The sequence below is a fragment of the Umbelopsis ramanniana genome (assembly GCF_025399195.1).
Source record: "Umbelopsis ramanniana AG unplaced genomic scaffold K450scaffold_3, whole genome shotgun sequence".
Classification (NCBI taxonomy): domain Eukaryota; kingdom Fungi; phylum Mucoromycota; class Umbelopsidomycetes; order Umbelopsidales; family Umbelopsidaceae; genus Umbelopsis; species Umbelopsis ramanniana.
Window position 1 is genome coordinate 123,463 of NW_026252089.1, and position 24,508 is coordinate 147,970.

A 24,508-nucleotide genomic window follows, 5' to 3' on the forward strand; every position below is an offset into this window, starting at 1 on the left:
ATGGATGTTCCCAGTGGCAGACAGTCACACATGAGCGGAAATTGAATTTTCAGAAAATGATTCGGTTTGATGAAAAAGTGCTCGCACGAACTATATTCTTCAGTAACCAATGAAATTGCGTATGTACCGTTACTCCGTACCAAATACCTCGGTTTGCAAAACTGATTATACCCAGTTTCTCCACACAAATGAAGTTACAAATTGCTCAAGGGCCAACTGGTATTGAAGCCGGCATGCTTTCAAATAATCTTGGGTTTGACCATCTTTTAGAGATATCTTACTTTCACTTTCTTAAATCATAGAACGAATACTATAATCAACGCTTTATTGAGGAGTGGTGAGAATCAATACTGCTGGCCATTCGACGGTGATGGAATGCTTTTCAGTACTTTTCACGTTGAGAACTTTAGCAATGTTTGAAATCATGTCATCCACAGGATCTTCTGAGTGATCTTTCATGTAATTAGCATATGAACTCCACGTCTTGACGTAATGCCTAAAATTTTCCAAGGTCATTTCTTGTTCTAAAATTGGCTGAGGGGTAATTTTTCCAATGTTGGTAATATCACAACCATCTGGACTGAAGAAGTATTGAGTGTCAGGGAAAGGCTGTGAGTCGACGAAATGATTAGACATCCATAATTTTGCAATTGCCGAGCATTCGTTTCATGTTCTTACGATAGGAATATCTCGGTAGAGATTGTCTACTAATACTCTTCCTTGGTCTAGTAATAGCGGCACTGATAAGCATGGCAGTCTCTGGTCAATTATCAATAGAGCCATCCCCTTACCCCAATATTTCTCCAACTTCTTCAGTCCCAACTCCTCGACCAATAAGGATGCTTTGGGCGAATCCTTGATGCGAGCGAAAGCGTATCCCAGGATCGCAATGGTACCATTAGGTTTGAGAACTCTCTTTGCTTCCTTGAAAAAGTCGTCATGCTTGAACCAATGGAAAGCCTGAGCAGATGTGATAACATCAATACTGTTATCCTCAAACGGAAGTTTCTCAGCAGAACAAGCTTGATAGTCAATGTTGGGCTTTTGGATAGCAGCCTCGAGCATCTTGTGATGGGTCGTTAATCACTTTGGACAGTTCTGTTATGAATAAATGTCTCCCTTACCTTCGCTGAAACGTCCGTTCCGTGAACACGTTTGAATTTATCCGCCAACTCTACAGCTACTTGGCCAGTTCCCGTTCCAATGTCTACTGCCTGATCAAATATGCCTCCCTTTTTCGCGTGGAAATCATATATTATGTCATAGGTCGGCTTGGAGTAAACTGGACGGAATGTGCGGTACTGCGAAATAGCAATGCTGAATGACTACCCCTTCAATAATGTAGTGGACATCAATATGAATGAACACTCACTAACGCGCTGTTGAAACTTGCTTTTGAGAATGTAGCCATCTACTGTCTTGTATGGAAGGCTTTGACACTTAGTACGTATGAATCTAGACTGATATTTATTCTTTATCCACCAGCGGACTTCCGCTAAAAAGTGAGTCAGTTTGCCACCACGCGGACGAGACGGTAGTAGCAGCTCTCGAGCGTCAGGACTGCCTCTATAAACATAATGCCATGTCCGTCGCGCCGAGTTGTCACTTCCATAATACATTCATACATCGGATCACTCAACTGAAAAGGCACTGGCATTAAATTCTTATGGGAACGATACCACACTTTGACATAGTGTACAATCATTTTATGAGTACTCGTCCTCAATTACCGCCCACGAGGCTTCTACTATGACGCTCTCCGAAATGCACTTGTAAGCGATTCTGTGCTTTTACTTCCCTCCTCTCCGCTCATGAAATCTGTGCATGTTCCTTTTCATTACTGTTTCTTAGCCGCAGTGCAAAAAAATATAATGGCGAAGCGGTACATATGTATGTCATAGTTGATCAACGAGGTTGTAGCTCAATGAAGATACTTATTGACAAGATATCTTCGGAACTGATCCCCGGGTAGCTGACTCATTAACAATAATCATCTCTCTGCATTACCACTGGATATTCTGCTTAAATAAGTCCAAATGATCTCGGTCTTGCTATGATGGAAACTTTTTCCAGATTAAGCCTACTGTGGAACAATTCTTTCACGACTTTAGTATGTTTTCTAACATAAAGCCGTTTAACATTATCCATATGTAAGCGAGCTTTCTTGCTACGGATGAATGAATATCCGAATATATCCGAGATTCGGTATCTTCTTAAATGCCCCTTGGTGACATTGAGATACTATGGAGGTATCGCTTTAGCTCTGTTTCCCAGCAAACGAATACAGAGGCTTTTTAGGATTCTAATCTGACGTTATGATATTATGAGAATGTAGAGGCTGCTACCAAATGCGCACCAAATAGGTATGAAAGAACCAGATTGAATACAGTAATTGCCAATAGGATAAATACCACATTGCTATTGGCATTAATGAAGTATGTTAACAACATAGTAAGGCATGGTGAGCGACAGGCATGCCAACCTATATGTTGTTACCAACCTGCTCTACACCGTGGGTCATTTAAAACTTGTGATATTTAAGATCGTACCGCATTACCGCAGTTACTACGACGCAATCGACGTTTTATACAGATGGCATCGTGGTCCACCAAAGATTTCCTATTGTCTGAACAACAATTCCTTGTGTTCTCTCAGCATGCGGAAGCGGCCCCGAATGGTGAAATCCGCATCTAGATCTCCGGTACCTAACTTGGTAATGACAAGTGGCTTGTGCGCTCTGTGGAGAGCAGCAGACAAAAGACTTGTAGGGGATAATCGCGTTCTGAGATGTATTGTAAACAATTCTGCGCTAAAGCATGCTAACGATGTATTAATGGTGCTGCTTGAAAACATATGACGTCCACAGTACAAGGTACCGCCGGCGTTCATCAATAAAAACAAAGTGGGTGCACACGAAATTTATAGCTGCAGAACACGCATGGTGATGAAACCTGTTTTGCAGAAAAGCAAAGGACTATGATTTTCTCATACCAAAGGGTCCTATCGAAACAGCAGTGCGCAAAAGGCATATTCACGTTAAATTCGCAGTGAAACCTCTCAAGATTCAAAAACCCACAATGTGATATGATAGAACACTTAGGAATTTATGAGACCCCATCGCCGTTTCAAAGGGAGGTGTGACCTCAATGTGCACACTTCTTCACAAGAGCAATGTCATCTTACAATACACTAAAAGTCATCATAGTGTGCCCGACGCTATGATGTAGATGGGTTTCAAGTTCGTGTGGAGACAGGTAATTAAACCTGAGCAATCTTCGAGGGTCTCCGTACGCCGGAGATTGAATTCAAGCACAGAGGGAAAACGAGCCCAGCGCTGGAGCAGTTTTTCCCAGCTGTTCATCCATTGACCCCATTCTCCTTCCTTTGCCTATACATCGCCTGTAAACGCACGATACCACATCCCCCCATTGTATTGTAAATTTACTCTACGCCACAAATGGCGGATCAGGCGAGCTTTACGGAAAAAAGAAATGCGAGAGTTTTCGCAAAAAGAAGGCATCTACAACATCAATTAACTTCACCGCTGCCTTCGCCATCTCCTACCGGCAACATCTCCACCAAAGTCTTGCATGCTTTCAAGTCGCAATCCACTCCTCAATCTGCATCGTCTCTGAACTCCTCTACTCGCTCTAATAGTTTGAACTCCTCCATCTTATCCACTCTGAAGGCCTTAGATACTTCGCATTATCCTCTTGCCGAAACAATGACACCTCCGGCCATGAAGGCTTTATCTTTCGAAAATGATATTCTCTGGGCACCATCTGATATGATAGAACCTTTGGTAATTACTTTTATCTTATATTTTTATTACATTCGGACAAAATATTCATGCGAAACATATCTTTTTAGCAAGAAGCGCCGATGATCAATACCTTGCCTGTATCAGACGATGAAATGAAAGAAGAGCAAATATCGTCCAGTTCGAGAAAACGGCGAGCTTCCTCTCTCTCAGTGCATACAGAATCGTTCTTTTCAGACGAAGATATGGAACCTGTAGAAATCACTAAGCGTGTCCGTACTAGAGCTGAAGTTGTGAATGACGCAGACGAATCCAGCCGGACACCGCATTCACTTTCAGAATACGATACAGATGATGAACCATCCCAAGAACTTACAATAGCTACCACGTCGCTGGATCAAGATAGCTGTGGCAGTCCAAATTCCGCATTTCCCTCTCCTTCGCCGTCCCCTATAGTTTCTTCTACCGAGCCTCACCAAAATTTTACCTCTTATTTCGACGCTGCTCTGACTGGCCGTACTTTACATAGCTCAAATACCCCACGACCAATCCGCAATCTTCCAAGCATTCTTTCCACATTTGATACCCTCCCACAAGCAACACAGTCCTATCTTTTATTCCAATTACTTAGGCGTTCATCGACTACGACACTACAATTTGTGAATGCTCTGGTCATCCCTGCTTTGAAAAGGGATTTCCTGGCCTCTTTACCATTCGAACTATCGCTTCATATTCTGAGATATCTAGATGTGGTGACACTCTGTCGCGCTGCACAAGTATCCAAAAAGTGGCGAATGGTCGTAGATGCCGATGCAACGATATGGCGGCAAAATATCGAAAGAGATGGATTTAAATTTACCTTATCCGAAGTCAGACAAGTTGTTGCACGGCAAGCGGCAACAAGAGCGGCAAGAAAACAAAAGATGATTGTTTTGAGCGATCATAGAGATAGCTCGGCCATAGCTACCATGGATGTCGATGACCCTGAAGAGTCTCGACTGTTGCGAAAAGTCATTGCCGAAAGCGATCACATTTGCGTCAATAACACCGATGACGCCGCCTTAGCTTCTCAAGGCACTCCTACTTCCAGCAGTTCTATGTCAGGTACATCTGCTCCGTTAGAGCCATCTACTCCTCATCCTTACAAGGAAATCTATCGAAAACATTTCATTATACGACAAAATTGGAAACGTGATAGAGCTACACATATATCATTTCAAGGCCATGCAAACAACGTCGTCACTTGCCTTCAGTATGATGACGATAAAATTATATCGGGATCGGATGACCGCTGTATTAATGTCTACGATACCAATACTGGAAAACTGCGAAAAACTATGAGTGACCATGAAGGCGGTGTCTGGGCTCTTCAATACGTTGGCAATACCTTAGTGAGCGGGTCAACCGATCGCACAGTCCGAGTTTGGGATATTGAACGAGGCACTTCCACTCATGTATTTCCCGGACATACTAGTACCGTTCGCTGCCTTCAAATTGTCATGCCCGAGATGATCGATGGTCGTCTGCAACCATCTCGGCCACTCATTGTGACTGGTTCAAGAGACTCTACTTTACGAGTTTGGCGTTTACCCGACCCAGTCAATGATGAACCTTACCTCACTCACAGTCCTAACAATCCATGGTTTATGCATACCTTAGCTGGCCATACTCAATCCGTACGAGCTATAGCCGCTCGAGGCAATCTCCTAGTCAGTGGGAGCTACGATTATACTATGCGTCTTTGGAACATTGAGACTGGCCGACTAATTCACTTGATGGAAGGCCATACACAGCGGGTGTATTCAGTTGTTCTGGATATAGACAACCGTCGCTGTATGAGTGGTAGTATGGATTCCACTGTGCGGATCTGGAGTCTAGACGATGGCAGTTGCCTCAACGTACTTGAAGGTAAAGTTATCAGCTTTTAGTGTGGTCTAGTTTGGTGCATAAGCTAATCGATCTAATTCCCTGTACAGGCCACTCCATTCTCGTCGGTCTTTTGCATCTCACTCCAAACCACTTGGTGTCAGCGGCAGCTGATTCAACTCTTCGCATTTGGTCCACTGAAACTGGTATTTGCGAACACGTACTATCTGGCCATCAAGCTGCCATCACTTGCTTTCAGCACGATGAAAACAAAGTGGTTTCAGGATCTGAGGGCGGACTTAAGCTCTGGGATATTAATACCGGACAACTGGTTCGTGACTTGATCACCAATGTAACCGGAGTATGGAGAGTTGCATTTGATGAAAGACGGTGCGTTGCTGCCGTTAATAGGTAAGGCTAAAAATACATGCCCATACTTTTTAGTCCGATTTTTGTGAGATTAATCGGTTCCCTTTCTTCCGTCATCATAGGAACAACGTAACGTGGTTTGAAGTGCTTGACTATGGCGTTCAAGGCTTTGAAGATGATACCGAGATAATATGAAATCCAATCAAAAAATTTGATACCAAACTGCATAGCGATCCTCTGCCGCTTCATTTCTGTTGTTTAAGCTTTTTTTCTTCCTTTTTGCTGTTTTCCTGCTTCCGTCCCTTCCTTGCTCCTGATATTTGATACCCTTTTTTGTTCTCATCTTTATTTTATACAAGACAATTGCAAAGAATAAAATGAAAACGAAAAGATGAATCCAACCATAAGTGACCGTCGATCTTTGTGTATAAGAAAGAGCAAATTTATTTATTTTTCGCAAGAATCATTTGAACTTGGGCGTCCGCCTATAGTATAATCACCCACAGGTATTACAACGTTATCGCATTGCCGAATAGTGAATAATGGTTTGAAGTGAGCATGCGTACTTATAATCTATCGTTTACCCTGGATTACCCAATCGGCGATGTATGAGAAGTTGCCAAATTCCTGTTGTTCAGGACGGGTAAGAGTCGAGTTAACGGGAGTGATCTGAGGTATCTCGCGAGTGAATTCCTCGTCAAAGTTGGAAGTGTCAGCTCTGCCATTGATAGACGGGTAGAAAGGAGGAGGAACACGTTTAGCCAGCATATCATCCCAGTTGACGCCGCGGAAGAATGCATGTTGCTTAATATCTTGAGCGTCCATTTGACTTGATCCTAACCGAGTTTGAGGATCACGGATAAGAAGCTGAAAGACAGAAAAAAGTCAGTGACCATACATCAAAGGGAAAGCACATTGAAACCAAGCGCAACTTCTTACCTTTTGACAAATGGAAACTGAGTCGCGAGACATGTTGATAGGATACAAAATTTCATCTTCCAAAATGGCATCAAAAATTTCGTCTTCGTCTTCTCCTCGGAATGGGGATTGACCCAGCAACATTTCATAAATGAGAACGCCAAACGCCCACCAATCCACAGCTCTTCCATACTTTTGCTCGAGGAGAATTTCGGGAGCCATGAATTCAGGAGTACCGCAAAAAGTGCCGGTCGTCTGTCCATACCACATATTTTCTTTACAAAGACCATAATCAGCAATTCGGATGTGACCGTCCAAACCCAAGAGAATATTGTCCAACTTGAGATCACGATATATGATGCCTTGCTTATGGAAATACTCCAAGGCCAACAAGACTTCGCAAGCGTAAAACCTGCAAAAGAAAGAAGAAGACATGTTAACATCAGAGTAATGGATGCGTGTCGTACTTTGGTCAACCTACTTTGCTCTCCTTTCAGAGAATTGTTCACGTTGAATGTGCAACATCAAATCACCACCACTGATGTAGTCCATAACAAAGTAGATACGAGTCTCTGTTTGGAAACAGGAGTGTAGACCGATCAAGAAAGGATGACGCTCTCTGTTTGCAGCTTGGAAAACTCGCTTCTCTGAACGGGTACTGTTGATAAACCGAGAAGTAAGCGAAATGAAAGCATTTTCACATTTGACATACAAAATACACCCACCTTTCCACCTCATCATTGTCGATGATGAATCGCTTTTTGAGAACCTTGATAGCATAAAGCTCACTAGTATACTTTTCTTCCGCAAGCATGACCTATATGGTGAGAGAAAGGGTATATGCATTAGCTCCAGGTGTAGATTTGATTTATACTATTCACTATTTTCGAGTCTTACCTTGCCAAAGTTACCCTTTCCGAGAACAGCCAAGAAATTAAAGTCATCCAAACCGACCTTACGGCCAACTTGCAAAGGAGAAACGCCTTGCTTTGGTGGCACTGGCGGTTGTTGCTGTGGCTAATCAAAATGTTAATAATCTCTATTCAAGCGGCGTTCAGATCTGATCTGTCAACTTACAATGCTGCTAACTCTTGGTGCAACAGGGTACGGCTTCTGCTGTAATTGTTGACTCATTTGAGGAGAAGGACCAGGTTGATAGGGTCTGGGCATCATAGCGGTGTTGGGAATAGGGGCGTAGGATTGGGGCTGCGATGGACTAGGAATTCTCTGCTGCATAGGAGGAGGACCCATCTGCTGTTGTTGCGGCATATAAGGTCTACCATAATCAGGTGGCATATTGTATTGCCCTGGTGGTCTCATTTGAGGCGAACCATGAGATTGTGGAGCTTGAGGACTCATAGATGCTGGCATATGCATCGAGCCTTGAGGGTACGGTTGCTGGTACTGGGGTTGCTGTTGATGACCACTTTGTAGGGACAATTGCGACATGTTTCCGTGAAGCGAATCGCCTAGTGATGTACTGGAACCTCCACTAGTTGGTCGCTCTGCCTTTGTAAGCTTCGGTGTGCCGGTTCCTTCGGTTGTTCTCCTTTTGGCAGCCTTGATTTCAGCAAGCATTTGATTTGCCATTTCCATAGACATACCGCAGAAGTCAGGTACCAAATGAGCGCACTTAGTATGGCAAGTGATACCACACTCTGTAGCAGGTTTAGGTCAGTTTATGCCATGAAAAAGCCAAATACCCCAAAGCTCTATCAACATACCATGACATTTTTTGCTTCCCTTAGAACCAAGCGGTAGCATGTAACCACAGTGACAGCACCAATTTGCTCCAATATTGGTGATTGGTTCGAATCTGTGAGGAATACGATGGTTGAGCTTGTCCTCGTCAGGATCCTATGAGTGAAAAAAAAAATTACGCATTAGTATAAACATATTCATCATAAACATTTTCGTAATGAGCATAATGAAGGCGTACAGTTTCGGAGTCCAAGCGAGATATACATTTGGTAACAACTTTAGTGTAGCACTTTCGGTGGCAAGAGTAATCGCAGTCTAGAAAAGTAATAGAATGAGCAACGACACTACATTGAGGAGTTTAGTGACGCTCATGTGTGACATACCTTCACATTGATATCCACTGTTGACCATAAACTCGCCACACAAGGCACAACGCATAATGTTGAAGAAGCTCTTTTCCACAAATTGATGCCCATTCATTTCGTGAACCTCTTCCTTGCGTTGACGAACGGCGCCTGCACGACCAAGCTTATCGAGGGGACGTCGATCACCAGTAGTATCACGGACTAAAAGACATGTAACGTCAGCAATGTACTTGAATTGTGCAGCATTCACCGAAACATTCATACTTACCAAAATTGATGCGCAATGCAATATGACCGACGGGCTCAACATCAAACCATGCTTCAATTCCTTTGTCGTTGGCGCCTCCAATGCCTTGTTCACGATAGGTGGGTTGCCTGTTCGCTTGAGCATTTGGGGATTGGCTACCGGCTGAATCATGCTGTTGAGCAATCTCGGCTGGTACCCAACCTTGACCATTATCTTGCATGATCTTTTGTCTTCTGAGACCATCGACGATATCAGAGATTTTCAACCAGAGGATACCCACAGGCATTGATCGATCACCAGATTGATCGTAGATGCTGATTTCTACGTCTGAGGCTTTGCTTACATTAACTTCGCACTGGTCAGCCCATTTGTCAGATCGAGATGGACGTGTTCGGAACACCACATTTCCGTCAATCTTGACCACGGCGATAGTTTCGGGCATGCTGAATGTTCTTGTAGGAGCATGGGCTAGTTCTCGAACCTCCAAAATTTGTAGCTGCAGTTTACCCGTCAATGGCTTTCGCATTCCAGGTACACCACGAAGAGCTGGGACTGTCTCCAATTCTGTAAGTGAGAAGATTGTTCATTAGATTTCCATGTGATCTCTTAATTTGGAGGTTGCCACATAGAGAGCTAAAGCCAAGCGCCAAAAATAAATTTTAGGAAGGACCAAAAAAAAACTTACCATCATCATCATCGTCGCTCTCTCCAATATATAGATTCTTGTATTTACGCACAGCCTTGTTCAATAGATTGAGCTTTTCATTACTTTCATAAAGTTCACCTTGAACTTCAGCACGTCGCCGGCGATCGGTAGAAGAAGGGTCCTTTTCAACTGCCCAGGCCATGTTCTTGATACCTGCTAATACCTTTTTCTCAACGTCCAATTTGTATTCCAGTTCATGTAGTTTAAGAGAGACTTTAGCCTTGTTAAAGGGGGTATCCGCTTTGAGTAGATCTAATACCAATATAAACAGGTCAGCAGAGGTTGGCTCTTTTTTTCAGGCCAGCCAAGAAAGCACTTACCAAGGTTACTGTATTTCCTTTTTTCGGGTTCAACCTTGGCAACTCCTGCGTTTGTGCTTACGCCTGCACTTGCTACCATTGGGCTACTGGATGGATTCCGAGATGAGGCTGATGCAGCCGCAGCTGCTTCCACGCCACTGTCACTGCTTTGTGTAGACGAACGACTCGGCTTTTGGCGGAGCTTGCGAATTTCTTCTGAGAAATAATCGATGTATTTTTGATATTCCTTGATCTCAGTATCGCACTGCATCTGAGCGTTTCTATCTTGTATGATGCGACGCATCTGCATCGCTTTATCACGATACATCTTATTTTGGTTGATCTTGAGCTCTAGCTCACGGATTTTCGATTGCATATCCTGACCAAACAGAAGGAATAACAAACGTTAGAACCAATATCTATACATAAAAAAAAGAGTGCTAGATGCCCTCTATGCCGAGACTTTTGTATCTACTGTCATTTCGGATAACTGTTGCTACTGTTTTTGTATTCAGCCATAGGCTAAGCTGCAGGAAGTAGTCGCTGCAATCTTTGTTGATACCCAACTTGCCTGTCGAAATTGCAGGAAGCCGGAGCGGCTCGATGATAATCTGGGTAGACATCCAGGTGCATAATGGCTGCTTGACCAAAAGATTGAACGAAAAAACATATATCAACATACCGCCATTTTACAATACTAAGCAGATTGTGAAATTAGGGAGGCAAGGGTATAAATCGCGTAGTGCAGAGACAACGTTTGAGGATAGGGAAAAAAACATGGCTGTGGTAATAGCGGGGTTCGAAACGCGAAGTTTTGTCCTGTGCGAGACAGCCGAAAGGATTGACACTGATGGATGCCAAACGCTTGATACTCGATATGCCTGTACGTCTTTTACGACTCTCATGTAATATGATCTCATCATCTGTAGTTTGAAAGCATAAATACACATACAACATTGTGTAGAACCGAGGGAAGCCGCCGTTCATTTAAGATTTTTCAGCTGAGCAAAACATTCAGCCGACTAGCGGTCGATATCCCCATTTTCTTTGGCTCTCACTCAGCCGGTATATATATATTAACTCCAGTACCTGATGGTTCTTACATTAATTGCTTTAGTTTAGATATGCATTTCTTATTAGTCATTCCTTCTTCGAACTACTATCGTCATGAGCGGTTTCATTTGGTACCACCAACGCCTTTCCAACAAATGTCTGAACGATTCGGAGTTTCTTTTCTCGAGATACTATTGTATTTCCAATAAACTCTGTCTGTCATACGAGCTATGTTGCTTCTTGATATTTATTTTGCTATCTACGCTGTGTATTGAGGATGAAAGACTCGAGAGAAATCACATATAAGAGCATAGTTCTAAAGAACTTTCCTTCGCACCCTAAAGACCGTCGATGTTTGAAATGCAGGCTAAGCCAAAATTGAAAGCCTAAAAGGCACTGAGATGTTGTTTGATATGGAAGCTAGATTTTCTGCAACGCTGACGAACAAAAATTGGTAAAGATGTCGTACTTATGCATCAAACAATCACTTGAAGCAGTCGCTTGAAAGCGCTTCAGTCGCTTGACAGTGCTTCTTTTTTCGCAGTCGTGCCCAAATATCCGCTAAATAGGCGAGCGTCAACAACGGCGTCAGGCAAACAAAACAAAGGTACCCATTGGAAATATTAACATATAAGCAATGGACAGTTTCACACCAATCCAGCCGTTCCTGTGGAAAGTGTAAGTCGACTTAGGGTCACCTTCAAAGCTTGAAGTACCGACTCATAGCCTGTGAGTAACCGTAGACCATGTAGCATAATTCATGATCAGTGAGCTGCGCATTTTTTCTATGTCTTATTAGCACCATCACTGACCTGATTTTCGTGGTGTCGACACAAAAAATATTGTATCTTACCTACCCGAAACATTTTGCTAAAAGCACATAGTTCATTCAATCTCCCACCACACACTGTCAGCCAATAGAAATGCGTTGCTTTGACTGGTGCATGGGTATGTCCACGGTTCAAACTCGCTGTTATCACAGCACCGATTCAGAGTTTGAACCGTGAAAGCATATATCAACTTCGTCTGAATCATCATAATGAGTGGTCATAATATAGACGGAATATCTCAACAATATTAAACGACTTATTTACATATTCGAGATATGAATTTGGAAACACACTTGGCATCAAGTGACAGAGTTGAAACATCATTTTGACTATTACAGACCATATTTGAAGACAATAGCTGCTTCAGATTTGGAGTCAGAGAGATAATCTTATAGATATAAGTACTTGATAATAGGCGCATCAAATTAAATCTGATGGCTGTAATCCATTCATACGATAAGCTGTGCCCAGAAAATCCTTGTCATAGCTTCTATTATCATCATGCTGAGAAGTGAGGATAAAATTTATCTGTTGGTCTGGGCGCACCTGTGACGTATGCTGCGTGGCTTGAATTGTGTGAGAAGCAAAAAAAAATCATTCAATGCAAAAAAGAATTGCGCAGTCCGGGAATCGAACCCAGGTCTACCGCGTGGCAGGCGGTAATTATACCACTAAACCAACTGCGCGCTTGTTGGAAACTGGACCACTTCCAAAAATATAGTCCAATATTATTTACATTGTGCTTATAAAATATATATATTTCATATTTTATAGCATTATAAATCTACGTTACCCTATTGACTAATATAAATTTTATTATTATTTATTTTAAATATAATTTTCTTTAAATATATATCTATATTCCTCCAAGTTGATAGTCTATATGAACACTATCTACGTTAACTTTGACTATACGAGAGCTTAGTTTCAGGACAGGACGACGCAATCGTTCCTCCAGTTGCCTAGGTATACCTAGTTATGACAAAGAACTTTTTTTTTTTTTGATGAATGAATTTAAATTATTCTGTCCACATTGCTGATATGTTCTTTACGTGCGGCGCACTAAAGATTCAAATTGTGTTTGCTGTTTCGGTTGGCGCGCTTCGCACAATGACAATGGATGTCCATATTTTTATTCGACGCTTATGATGCATCACTCAAATATGTGCAGTGCAGGTTGAGACGTAATGGCGTCTGATCATCTTTCTCACTAAGGTATTTGATGTTTCAAAATCACCTTGATTACCGTTTGAATGGTTGACGAGAACAAAGTCATATACGTATTAAATCCCGTATGCATTCCATTATACTACGCAAGGAAGAAGAAACCCTTTAATAAAAATTCACAGAAAAATTTAGCTGCCCTTTATTTCTCCCTTCAACAGAAGCTGTGTTGTAATGACGCATATTTGCCAGGGACAACTGTATGTAATCATTAAAATTAGCTAGCAAGAGCACGCGCAGCGCCATAGGTTGTCACTATTGCATAAGCATTAGAAAAAAATCAATATCGCTTTATCAAAAGAAGTGGGAGTACTACTACATACCAACTGTTTATCACACTTAAGTCAAACAATCTATTTCTTCAGAAGCCCCTGAATGATTCAACAGTACTTAGCTGCGAGTGATGTTATAGTAAACACCATACGATATATCTTCAAATGTGTTATATGGCTACCATTATTATAAGGTTCCATATTTATTTAGAGTGTCTTTTGCTAAAGAAAAAAAATGTGAAAGATACATCCTGAAATGCCTAATTGCCAATTTTAACTATATGTTTTTAGTTGCATTTACACAGTACTGTGCGCGAAAAAGTAAATAGGCATTTTTAGCGGCAAGATCTTCACCGAATCTTTTTCATTTTCTATTATTATCATCGTAAAAATTTGGCACTCGGTCTCGTGTGTATCATTCAGAGGAGAAAATGAACCAAATTAATTACCAGTCAACTTGGGGTCATGATGGAGATTTCTCGAAAAATTTCACAGTGTTATGAAAGTCAACTGCCAATTTTCGCCACGTTGAAACTTTCCTCTTTTCCCTCTCATCGATAGCCACGTAATGGACGCTGCTTTTAACATCACCATGGGTGGCCTTCACTATGCGGCCAAAGCGTATGACATCGCAAGTAGAACATTGCAAGAGCACAATGTAACACTGCCATCCCCTCAAATAATTGCGTACAGCTTTCAATCAGCCGCTCAACAATTAGGTAACGCGGCAACTTCATTCGGTCTACCCTCGTACTGGAAGGATATCCTTGTCAACTACAACGTGCTCCCCGTGATAATGGCACTAGTGTGGCTATATACAATGTTTTGTTTATTCACAATGACGCTACGATGGATCTATAGGGTTGTTTTTGGGTTCGTTCGATTTTCTCTTATCATCTGCACTGTAGCGTTCGTGGTTTACCACGTCCAGATGTATCTCAGCAAAGATGGCGACTTTGTAGATAGCACACCTTTATCGAGTAACCCTCGGGCAAATTATCTGAGACAACAGGGGGTTGTTCCATAGCGTTAACGAACAAGCATGTAGAATATTTCTTGGTTGGTTTTATGTACTCTTGCCCAATTTTCCCTTGTAGTATATAGCGGTTTTCTATTATTCAGTGTAGTTCTTTATTCTTCATTATTAAAAAAAACGACCTAAGTTAGAATGCTGATGGTTTTCAGCAAACACAAGAAGAGTCAAAACATAGTTAAAAGCAAAGGTTGATTTGATAATTAATGCGGGGTGGCAAAAGGTGAGTTGTTTCCCATTCTACTGTCGTCGCTTGTAGCGAACATCGCAAGGGTGCTTGGGAATAACAACCATGCTAGTGAAATCGGACTCAGGCACGGTGGCACCTTCAGGGTAGTCGAAATCGAAAGTGGTAATAAATGTAGCAATGACGGTCTTGAGTTGCAAGTAACCAAATTGTTCGCCAATGCATCTATGGCGACCAGCTCCGAAAGGAAGGAAGGGACTCTTTGATGAAAAACCAACAGTACCAAAACCATAATCTTCATTCGCATCGGAATCAACTTCCATAGCATGTACAGGGTCAGTCTTCTCGATCCAACGGTAAGGATCATACTTGGTGGGGTTATTGAAGTACTTTTCATCAAGCTGAGTAACACCAGGGGCAGCGCAAAGCATATGGTTTTTAGGGATGACATGGCCAGTTTTTTCGTATACAACTTGTTCGGCAATAACCTTGCGCATCATTTGGTAGATCGGTGGGTGAAGACGAAGAGTTTCGCGGATGCAAGACTCAAGCAGGGTCAATTCCTTCAGGTTCTCATAGGTGAGGTCTGCCTTCAAGGATCCCAACTTTTCAATAAGTTCCTCTCGCACTGCCTTTATAAGCTCAGGGCGGGCAGCAAGTTCCAAGATAGTCCAAGTAGAGGTTGTAGCAGATGTATGTTGTCCACCGAAGAGGACTGCAATCATCATGTGAGCGATATGATCATCAGGAAGAGGGGTACCATCCTTGTATGAGGACTCCATCAAAGTTTGAAGAAGATCAGAGTTACTCTATTGATGGAATCACGTTGTCAGCCCATGTGCGCTTTTGTGAAAATAGGAAAAACTCAATTCTTACATTGTCATTTTCTTCTCTTCTACGCTTGATGATACTGGCGTACAACTTGGTCATCTTGATGTTAGCTTCATCACGTCGTTTGTAGGAAGGCAATGGCAAGTTGGGGAACATCATATTAATGGGCTGGAAACCTTGATCCAAATCATAGTAGAGTTTAGCGACAGGACCGTCTTCCAAATTTGCTCTGATTTCCTTTCCCATCAAACATCTTGAGGCAGTGTTGATAATGAGCTTGCTGAAGAAGTCGTGGACGTCAATGGATCCAGTAGAGGATGACAAGTTGCGGTCGAAGAAGTCATGGGTTTCGTCAATGATCATAGGTACGTGCTTGCGGAAGTTTTCAGCTCCAAGACCAGCCTTGATAAATCTACATTATGACATCCAAATTAGCCGAAAAGTTTCATAATCCAACCATCACAAAAGACCCAAACATACTTCTTCTGCTCCATGAAAATATTGTGAGGAGCGTCATAAACTACGTCGGGACCGAAAACAAACTTTGTCATATGGTTATAAGCAGCAGCAGCTGAAGACAGGTTCTGTTTGCTGTTGAAGACAAATTGGTTGCCGTCGGCTCCCATACAGGCAGTGACGGTCATACCAGCCATTTTGAATGTGAAGATATCGCCATATTTCTTTTGGCAGTCTTGAAAGAATTTGATAGGTTGCCTGTTTCTCAATGGTCAGATACGAGGAAATGGCGAATCAAGTGGTCAAGAGTACATACACGCCAAATTCGATAGCATTACCGAGCCAAGGGATAGCGTGGAACACGACGGGAGGGTGTTTAGGATCACCTTTGACAAGCTAGTAAAATGATTATCAAGAGCGTGAGTTACGTTGCATTTAGTATGTTTGAAAAGATGAACCAGCTCAAGGTCAATCTACTGCCATGCTTTTCGCAGATCAAGAATTTGGCTGTTCTGATGAAGGAAAAAACCACGATTGTTTTCCGAGAGTGAAAAAGGAGTGGAGAGGTTTTACATACCAGCTGCGATAAGATATGAATCACAAAAGCGGTGACAGCTGCCAAACCTCCATAGAGTGCAAGGGTGCCCAAAGAATCGGTCAACATTGTATAGGATGAAAACAAGGTAGAAGGGGAAGGTACTTTCGGAGACTGTACAAAAATTATCGAAAGGGCAGCAGCCAATCATTTTACTGAAATAAAAATTTGCTTTTATACCTGGCCCATAACGGCCTCCCTTGCAGAAATTTAGACGGCCAGTGCCCCGAATGCATACAAAAAAAACCGCTAGGTAAAATCGAATGATTTTTTCCCAAATATGCTGCCACTTCAACCGAAACCATAGTCCAAAGATTTTTTGATGTAAAAACACATGTACCTATGATACCGTCGCTCGTTAGTAACTGCCGTAGCAAATTAGCACTATGATTGCAAAATTCACGTACGCTTTGCTATCCAGAACGTCCTTTTGATAGCTCATAGTCACATGATGATCGTCAAATTTAAACCACTACGAGCAACTTGTTAGTGGATGAAAGAAATAGGGTAAATACATATTCCGAAAGGTTACCTGTCCTCGGTGTTTCGCAAACATAGTGTAGTGGCCCGTATCCATTTTGCCTTGGTGATTAACAACCGCAAACAATGTGTACACATTGATGTTGTTGTAAGCTGGTGGATTTGATGATCGATGCGATTTCTTATCACTATGATTCAAGTTCGTTAGTGTCAATGCATTAGGCGCTTACAGCTGTTCTCGAGTTCTTGCACATACCTGTGTTTACCGCTTCCATCGCCATATTCAGTGGTATAAGGCGTCATGTCTAAGTCTATTGGGAATTTGATTTTGGTTTCTATCTTGGTAGCAGATTTACCATGCTCAAAACGCTGTTCACGATACATTAGCATTTTTCCGCAGCTAAGCCGGTGAGTTCATTATGTCTGATACTGTACCTTTAGCTGAAAACTAAGAACCTGCGGGAGTCGCTTCACAGAGAGCTGCTTGACAGCTGCTTGGAATGTATGCCCACAATTTCCGCAACTGTATTGATTTTCTCCAAGCTTTTCCGGCTTGGTATATCTAAAATGATGGTACTTTAGAAACCGTTCAAACCAAAGTATTCGACATCATGAACGTGATCTTTTAGTATACCTGTCAAGGCAGTCGGTCAAGGAATTCGCTTCTCGGGCGCGTCTAGCTGCAAAAAAAGACTGATGCTGATCGGAGTTTGGTGATTCTTGTTTGTCCTTAGAGGTCAGTAAAGGATTTCCAAGTTTTCCTGCATTGTCTCCTGGCAGGGGTTGTGTAATCTGCTTCTTTTTCTTTTCCGGCGGTAGCAAATCGAGGCTTATGTCAAGCATAGGGTCGTATGCTGATGAAACATTGCCACACTTTAAGCAGGTGACATTTGATTGCAGGAGGCCAGCAAAAGTCTGGTGTACCACACAGTGGCAATCATCCATGCTATGGTCTACTGAAATATACATTTACTAGACGTTTTGAATACAATTATAGGAGCATCAGGGAAATTTACCTTTAGAATCTGCATGGATTTGATTCAGGGCGCTTATAAAAAACTCATGTGCATCTTGTTGGGCATATCCCGCTAGTTCCTTTAGACTGAGCCACATAGATTGAAGAAATGTACAAGGTCCATAGGGTGATCTCTCACCAGAATACAACTATTAAAAATTGAGTGCAAAGTTAATTAAAACATAGAACTAGGTCTAAATCGAGATATAGAAAACTTACCTGCTCGAATAGCTTATCCATTTCGCAGCACATACAATATTTTCGTTTGCAAGATTTGTAATTATGCCGGTCGCTCAGGAAGTGTGCTCTCAGAAGGGGATTATGCGCCATACTCTGGAGGATGACATTCATGAAACATGTATTGCCCATGTTAGTCAGTCCGCGTATGCCGCGACAAGGCAATAACGACGACTGCGTCGTTATTAGCGTTTGTTCGCTATCAGATGGTATCCAGTCAATAAATTGCGGTTGAGATTTTTTTCCTATAAAAAGCAGGCCGCATTTGAGTATGTACTCTCCAAATCTACCAATCGTAAAGGAATATATCCATACCACGTCTCAAATATTTGTACATGCGTAATAACTTGGGTTTCGTAATAAGATCATAGAGCTCTTTGTCATAAATATAGTCCGAACATAATGAACAATAGATCATTTGGTTTGAAAAATCCATAGCTATGTTGAAAAAAGCATATTGTTGAGTTTGATTAAAGAATCATCGGGTGATTGTCAAATGAAGACAAAAGTTGAGAACGGTTGGATTACCAAATGTATGATTCTCTTTCTTAAGATGTTGCTGAATATGCCTTTGGCTTCTACAACCCAAGTAATTGCAGTGTAAACAAATGTGTAGTCGGTTAGACAGCAATTGACACGAAGTACAATGTGGTACAGGAAGCTGCGTGACAGGAGAGAGAAAAAATTATGATTAGTGTGAGGTTTCGAGAACAGTTTGGAGTCGCCACCAACATATCTATCTTCTAACCTGTTCATTCAGCTTCTTCCTCTTTTTGGACCTGACGGGATCATCGGTCTTTCCAGACGATCGCACTTCACTCATAGCGATTTTCCACGCAATACCATAATCTACAGCCGTGATGAAGGTTTGTCGAAAGGTATCTCGGTCACTTGCATTGCTGGGTATAGAATGTTGGTGTTTCATATCAAAAAGGTGCTTGCATCCTGCGGAGGCAATTTTAAAATTTTGACGCTGTTCATCGGTGGAATAAAACGAAGTAGGGTTGTCTGGAGAATTTAAAATATCATAAACGGATGCTGAATGAGCTTCTGCGGTGCCATTGCTATGACCGTTTGTATTAACAAGTGTCATAGCTATGGAGTCGGCTTGTGGGATCATTGAAAGCCCCTTTTAGGTAACAAAACGTTACATGAGTAATTCGTTAGCTGATGAATGATACACTACAAAAGTAACTCAACATCTTGATGCACTTCTGCCATACCTCTATTATTGACTTGCTCTGTGTTCAAGCCTTAGCTAAGCGGCTGATATGGTGTTATACACTGGCTATAAAGGCGATTTTGGAGGTCAAACAGGCAATTCGCTGTAAGTCGAGCTTTCAGTGACGATCTGCAATCAAGAATCATTTTGAATTAGAGTTACGAATGCATAAAAAAACAATTGTCGATGGTTTACATTACTCTTGTTTCTTGTGAAAATGTCAAGACGGATCCAACCGCACTGACCGATAAAAATGGTCTGTAAAGATTCAGACTCCACCCTGGGGAACACGGGGCGATTTGGTCACTCTACTCGCACCAGTTTTTATACAAAATCTTTTATGTGTCCTGATTGCTATTGTTACGACCGTTAACATACTTAGAAGTCGTTTTTATAATTTATTAGCTACTAATGAAGTCTTGAAAACTCTTCGATAATTCTGAATAATTGCTCTAAACTGCAGTTAAGCCGCTGTCCACCCATATCTCCATCAACAACTTGCTGCATTTGAGATCGATTTAAGTCAAGAAAACTTTCTATCAAATCGCCGTCAATAAATCCTCTGTGTGGTGCTACTCTACGGTCACCACGAAAGTTTCTCCATCTGTCCCAGAAGAATAACACTCATTAGTCATCATCTTCAAACCAACAAAGCGATTCTTTTGTTTCTCGTCTTACTTGGAGTGATCGAAATGTCCAATGCTGCCAACAATATGTATAATGTTGCTTTCAACCTGAGAAAACAGCAAATATTGATCTGCTGTTAGATTATGCATCACACCTAAAACGCCATTGATAGTTCCGAACAGTGTTGATGATGAGGTCGTAGTTGTATCAGAATGGTTCATCACAAGAGAACCTGGATTTTAGAAAGAAGAATGATTAAACAACACAGAAAATTGAGAAATTTCGCAGTGATGATGTATATAAAACTTACCTTTCCTGAAACGATTGACATACTCGCCTAAATGCCACTCCCCAATAACTTCGAACTGATCCGTATCGTCCATGGTGTTGTTTGGTATTTGGGCCAATGTGAACAAGTTATAGCCAACCTCAGCACCAATTACGATATTGTCATCCACTAACGATAGGCTGGCCATCCAATTAGAGTTCTGATCTATTGCTAATTCGCGAATGGTTCGACTGTTCTTGTCATATACGAGCTTGGAGATCGACCTCATCAAATCGGCAACGACGATTTGATTACCATTGACAGCCATATCGACAACAATCGTATTGGAGCGATGGCAACAGACGTTGCTCAAGCCGTGGTTAATCCACTCATAAATGCCAATGGTTCCATTGACCGCCACCACCAATTTGTTGTCCATCGGTTGGATGCAATACGGTGACCCATCGATCGACCTTGTATGTCTCAAAATCAATTTTCTCTCGGGGCTGACTTGGAGGACAAGGATTCTACCTTTTCGGACATCTTCGTCGCCCGGAACTACGGTCGCTGTACCAACGATATAGAAGTCCGACGCACCACCGTCAAAGGAACAGCTCGCGATGGATTCACCAACTTCAAAGCTTTCGAGAGTAAGTGTATCTAAGACTGAGGGAAAATCATGAGTTATTCTCCTTTGAGTTAAATGATATAGATTTCATGTAGACTTACTTTCGAAACTTTGATCATCAAGAATTTTAATAGATGAATCCTTTGACGAGTCCGGCAAGCTTGTTTCCATTTTGGTTGTTATGATGGCAAATGTACGGGTAGACTCCTGGTAACATATTCTTCTCGCCATTTCGCCCAAAGGAATTTTGTTTATGTGAAGTTTTTGAACTTGATCTATTTGACCTATCATGACTCCTGAACTTGTCGTAAATGCAATACAGTTTTCAAATGATGGGTTGCGAAATGCTGTAATATTGCTCATATCCTGGAGAAGACTTATACGTAAATATCACTTATCATTCAGTATAGATCGCCGTGCATATTATACCTTGAGATTGACATCAGAGTACAAAATCTTGTGATTGCTGCTATGAATGACCGTCGGTCGGTCGGACGCAGCGAAGACATGTGTTGCTCCGCCCGCTGAGAAGGTATTCAAAGTAACTGGTTGTGTGCCAATCGACACCTTTTTTTGGTTGGAGAGTTGCAAGGTGAGAGGATCCACTTGAAAGTTAAACAACTGCCCGTCACCTATACAGTTATGTTGAAATGTAAGTATCTTTTTGCGTCATTTCTGCGTTTTCCATAACATCTTGTGCACTGTACCTAAGGCGACTAGCAAGAATAATTCCTTTTCAAACTCTGTTAAAAGGATAGATCTTGGTATGATATCTCCTCCAAGATCTACACTTGCTATTACACTCAAATCCCGAGCAGAGAGAAGTTGTGTTCGCATGGTAGTCCAGTAACCAACAACGATCACATCATCGTCAAATGCAAGTGGGAATTGATTAATATGTATGCATGCGATTTCGTTGGCCAATTTTGTTGACCTGACACGCATGAACTCTTAGTAAATCATTTCAACAAAAGATTGATGCATTTGTCTTAACCTACCCAGATCGCTCCAGCTTCCCAGCTTTGTACTCCAAGAGATTCAATGTACCTTCTCCCGTTGAAAAAGCACACCTTCTGGCATTTGTTGTGGCAATCGTGATACGTGCGTTTTCCTCTGCTGATAATTCATCCAGCAAATTACCATTGTCACTGATTTCAAACAGTCGCACGCTTTGATCAGTGATTTGTACAACATGATTGTCAACGGTGTTTGTAGTTGCTAATGTTGTTCTGGTCAAACAGAAACCAGAGTAGTGTTCAATTTCGTGAAGCTCATCCTCAATTTGCCTCAAAACTCTGGTCTGTTCTATAAATGATATGACGAGTTTGTCTTCGATACTGAATAATGGTTCACTGATTAGTGGAAGACCATATCGCCGAGCTCGGTGACGATCCATACTTACTTGCTGTTGTACGCGGGACGTAGAGATAGTACGTTCTTGACTCCCACTATCTCTAACGAAGCTTGTATATGAACGCCTACACCATTTCGAATGATACGCAATGAGCCGTCTGATCCCGCACCTGAACACGTAATTACTTGAGCCTACATCAAATGAAAACCGCCATTAATCACCGATGAGAGTTCGGAAAGCATTTACAAAAGCCATTGGCTTGCTTACCTGTCCTTGCTTTTCTATATCCACTAGAGCAAAATCTGTAATCGGTCCCAAATTGGTCATTTCGTCAAGAATGGTAACATAGTCGCCTTCATCGTTTTTATCAGTATTCAGTTGAGCCAACTGGGAGTCACCATACGCAGAGCCTACAAATAGAACGCCGTCTCCAAGATACGAAAGGGAGGTAGGAGCAGATATCTGTAATTCGAAAGACGATGTCGAATTCAGTATCATTTCAATATTACCAAGACAAGACGATGTATGTACATACTTCTCCTAGCTTTTCGAGGTGTATATCTTTGACATGCTGGTTTTCTACTAGCAATATCAGCAGATAGAGTCGTCCAAGATAGTCGCCTAGTAATATCCGACTAGCATCTATTACCTCATGACTTTCATAAAATGAGCTACCGTGTCCGCATAATTGATAACATTTTCTTTGGTGTACTCACGCTTTCATGACAGTAGCATCCATGTAAATTGTAATCGGCGGATTCATTGGTTGAAGATACATTATGCTTTGTTCGCCTACGACTATCAAGCCATTGTAAGGTGGAGGGGCCGCGATAAGCAAATTAGCGCCAGGTTCCACATTAGTTGAAGGAATGATGCCTGCAGCTTTCGAGTTTGTTCGAACATTGACTACATACGAAGTCACATGTCGATCTTCGTGAGCATCTTGGTATAATATGGCGAGAGTAGGTAAAGACATGCTGGGAAGAAAACAGCAAGATATAATGTTCGTCTCTTGAAACCTTAGCGTCACCCACATACAAGATGTTATTAACATGTTTACATAGCCATTCCCTTCTGGCACCCTTCTTTCTTACCTCATGTTAACGGATATACCAACTTCAGTTGAGATTCGCTTTCCTATCACCTCTTTTCCTTTGCTAGATGACCGCCCTGCAATAGGCTGCATATTTTCGCCCCAAACTCCTGTGTTTAGTTGTAGGAACCTGATCATTCCCAAGTAGATACTTGTGCAGACTATTCGACCTGAATCGTCAACGTCGACTACAGATCCATCGTCGTATGCCTTGGCGCCGATTTCCGCAAGCTGTCCACTGCATTCCGTAACGACTTGCTGTAAAATGTCATCGTAGCTTAGAATACAGTAGTTGCTTTGTTCTGTAAGTACAAATAACTCTGCTGTTGGCCGATTCTGTCGAAAAAGTCAGACTTAGGTTTAGGGCATCGTGTTATACGAGGAAACTCGATTATTCTTACTGTAGTGTGGTATAACTTCAAGCTGGCAACGCGACCCCAGATCCCAAACTCTACAACGAGTTTGAGCTTCTCTCCGTCGAACCGAAAGACTTCAATCCTTGATCCTTTGCTGTTATAACGATGGCAGTCAGTTATGTCGGTGATCGGCTTGAGTCTATGCATTCAGATCAATAAAGGTCGTACCTGACAATCAAACATTGTTCATTTGGCGACAAGAAATTGCCTTTGACCGAAAAGCTAACCGCTGTTGGCTTTTGTGCCGAGACTACGTAATTGTATTGGTTCATTCGACCGACAATGTGCAGTCTAAACACCAGACTGTCTTATCGTGTTATGGCGCGTTGTTTAAAGACGAAGTGCGGAGAGGTATTTTTTTGGGTTTAACTCAGTGATCCATTTGCTCCACAAGGCATAACAGCCAGTATGCTCACAAATGCTGTTATGGCAACATTGGATAATTGTGTATATAAC

The 24,508-nt window shown here is 41.9% G+C and overlaps 7 protein-coding genes and 1 non-coding gene across 8 annotated transcripts; 2 read left to right on the forward strand and 6 right to left on the reverse strand.

Annotated features, from left to right (window-relative positions):
* Positions 1–227: 227 nt before the first annotated feature.
* On the reverse strand, positions 228–1,486 carry K450DRAFT_220052 (uncharacterized protein). The gene is made up of 5 exons (XM_051585483.1): positions 1,373–1,486; positions 1,125–1,301; positions 792–1,065; positions 679–725; positions 228–609 (listed from the first exon to the last, which is right to left on the reverse strand). The coding sequence occupies exons 1-5, from the start codon at positions 1,409–1,411 to the stop codon at positions 325–327; spliced, it is 822 nt and encodes a 273-aa protein (XP_051448809.1). The 5' UTR covers positions 1,412–1,486; the 3' UTR covers positions 228–324.
* Positions 1,487–3,350: 1,864 nt separating this feature from the next.
* K450DRAFT_220056 (uncharacterized protein) lies at positions 3,351–6,400 on the forward strand. Its single transcript, XM_051585484.1, has 4 exons — positions 3,351–3,802; positions 3,871–5,668; positions 5,737–6,037; positions 6,118–6,400. The coding sequence occupies exons 1-4, from the start codon at positions 3,458–3,460 to the stop codon at positions 6,188–6,190; spliced, it is 2,517 nt and encodes an 838-aa protein (XP_051448810.1). The 5' UTR covers positions 3,351–3,457; the 3' UTR covers positions 6,191–6,400.
* Position 6,401: 1 nt separating this feature from the next.
* K450DRAFT_220061 (uncharacterized protein) lies at positions 6,402–10,981 on the reverse strand. Its single transcript, XM_051585485.1, has 13 exons — positions 10,914–10,981; positions 10,253–10,610; positions 9,912–10,184; positions 9,248–9,790; positions 8,998–9,180; positions 8,853–8,929; positions 8,638–8,770; positions 7,991–8,571; positions 7,811–7,930; positions 7,639–7,730; positions 7,395–7,571; positions 6,935–7,325; positions 6,402–6,862 (listed from the first exon to the last, which is right to left on the reverse strand). Exons 1-13 carry the CDS (start codon positions 10,917–10,919, stop codon positions 6,569–6,571), a joined length of 3,228 nt encoding a protein of 1,075 aa, XP_051448811.1. The 5' UTR covers positions 10,920–10,981; the 3' UTR covers positions 6,402–6,568.
* A 1,748-nt stretch (positions 10,982–12,729) lies between these two features.
* K450DRAFT_t11 lies at positions 12,730–12,800 on the reverse strand. The gene has a single exon. It is a non-coding gene; the product is annotated as a tRNA-Gly (tRNA).
* Positions 12,801–14,134: 1,334 nt separating this feature from the next.
* K450DRAFT_220068 (uncharacterized protein) lies at positions 14,135–14,920 on the forward strand. The gene has a single exon (XM_051585486.1). It carries the CDS (start codon positions 14,179–14,181, stop codon positions 14,635–14,637), a length of 459 nt encoding a protein of 152 aa, XP_051448812.1. The 5' UTR covers positions 14,135–14,178; the 3' UTR covers positions 14,638–14,920.
* On the reverse strand, positions 14,761–16,892 carry K450DRAFT_220073 (uncharacterized protein). The gene is made up of 5 exons (XM_051585487.1): positions 16,695–16,892; positions 16,434–16,513; positions 16,142–16,375; positions 15,707–16,073; positions 14,761–15,606 (listed from the first exon to the last, which is right to left on the reverse strand). Exons 1-5 carry the CDS (start codon positions 16,779–16,781, stop codon positions 14,884–14,886), a joined length of 1,491 nt encoding a protein of 496 aa, XP_051448813.1. The 5' UTR covers positions 16,782–16,892; the 3' UTR covers positions 14,761–14,883.
* K450DRAFT_220076 (uncharacterized protein) lies at positions 16,750–19,938 on the reverse strand. Its single transcript, XM_051585488.1, has 13 exons — positions 19,862–19,938; positions 19,668–19,795; positions 19,193–19,573; positions 18,973–19,105; positions 18,760–18,882; positions 18,427–18,689; positions 18,209–18,356; positions 17,827–18,145; positions 17,628–17,754; positions 17,449–17,561; positions 17,245–17,380; positions 17,120–17,184; positions 16,750–17,052 (listed from the first exon to the last, which is right to left on the reverse strand). The coding sequence occupies exons 3-13, from the start codon at positions 19,562–19,564 to the stop codon at positions 17,004–17,006; spliced, it is 1,848 nt and encodes a 615-aa protein (XP_051448814.1). The 5' UTR covers positions 19,565–19,573; positions 19,668–19,795; positions 19,862–19,938; the 3' UTR covers positions 16,750–17,003.
* A 75-nt stretch (positions 19,939–20,013) lies between these two features.
* Positions 20,014–24,377, reverse strand: K450DRAFT_220087 (uncharacterized protein). The gene is made up of 14 exons (XM_051585489.1): positions 24,221–24,377; positions 24,038–24,146; positions 23,638–23,972; positions 23,260–23,562; positions 23,079–23,199; positions 22,811–23,005; positions 22,592–22,734; positions 22,188–22,526; positions 21,897–22,123; positions 21,619–21,821; positions 21,291–21,555; positions 20,604–21,227; positions 20,345–20,525; positions 20,014–20,270 (listed from the first exon to the last, which is right to left on the reverse strand). Exons 1-14 carry the CDS (start codon positions 24,322–24,324, stop codon positions 20,075–20,077), a joined length of 3,345 nt encoding a protein of 1,114 aa, XP_051448815.1. The 5' UTR covers positions 24,325–24,377; the 3' UTR covers positions 20,014–20,074.
* Positions 24,378–24,508: the final 131 nt, after the last annotated feature.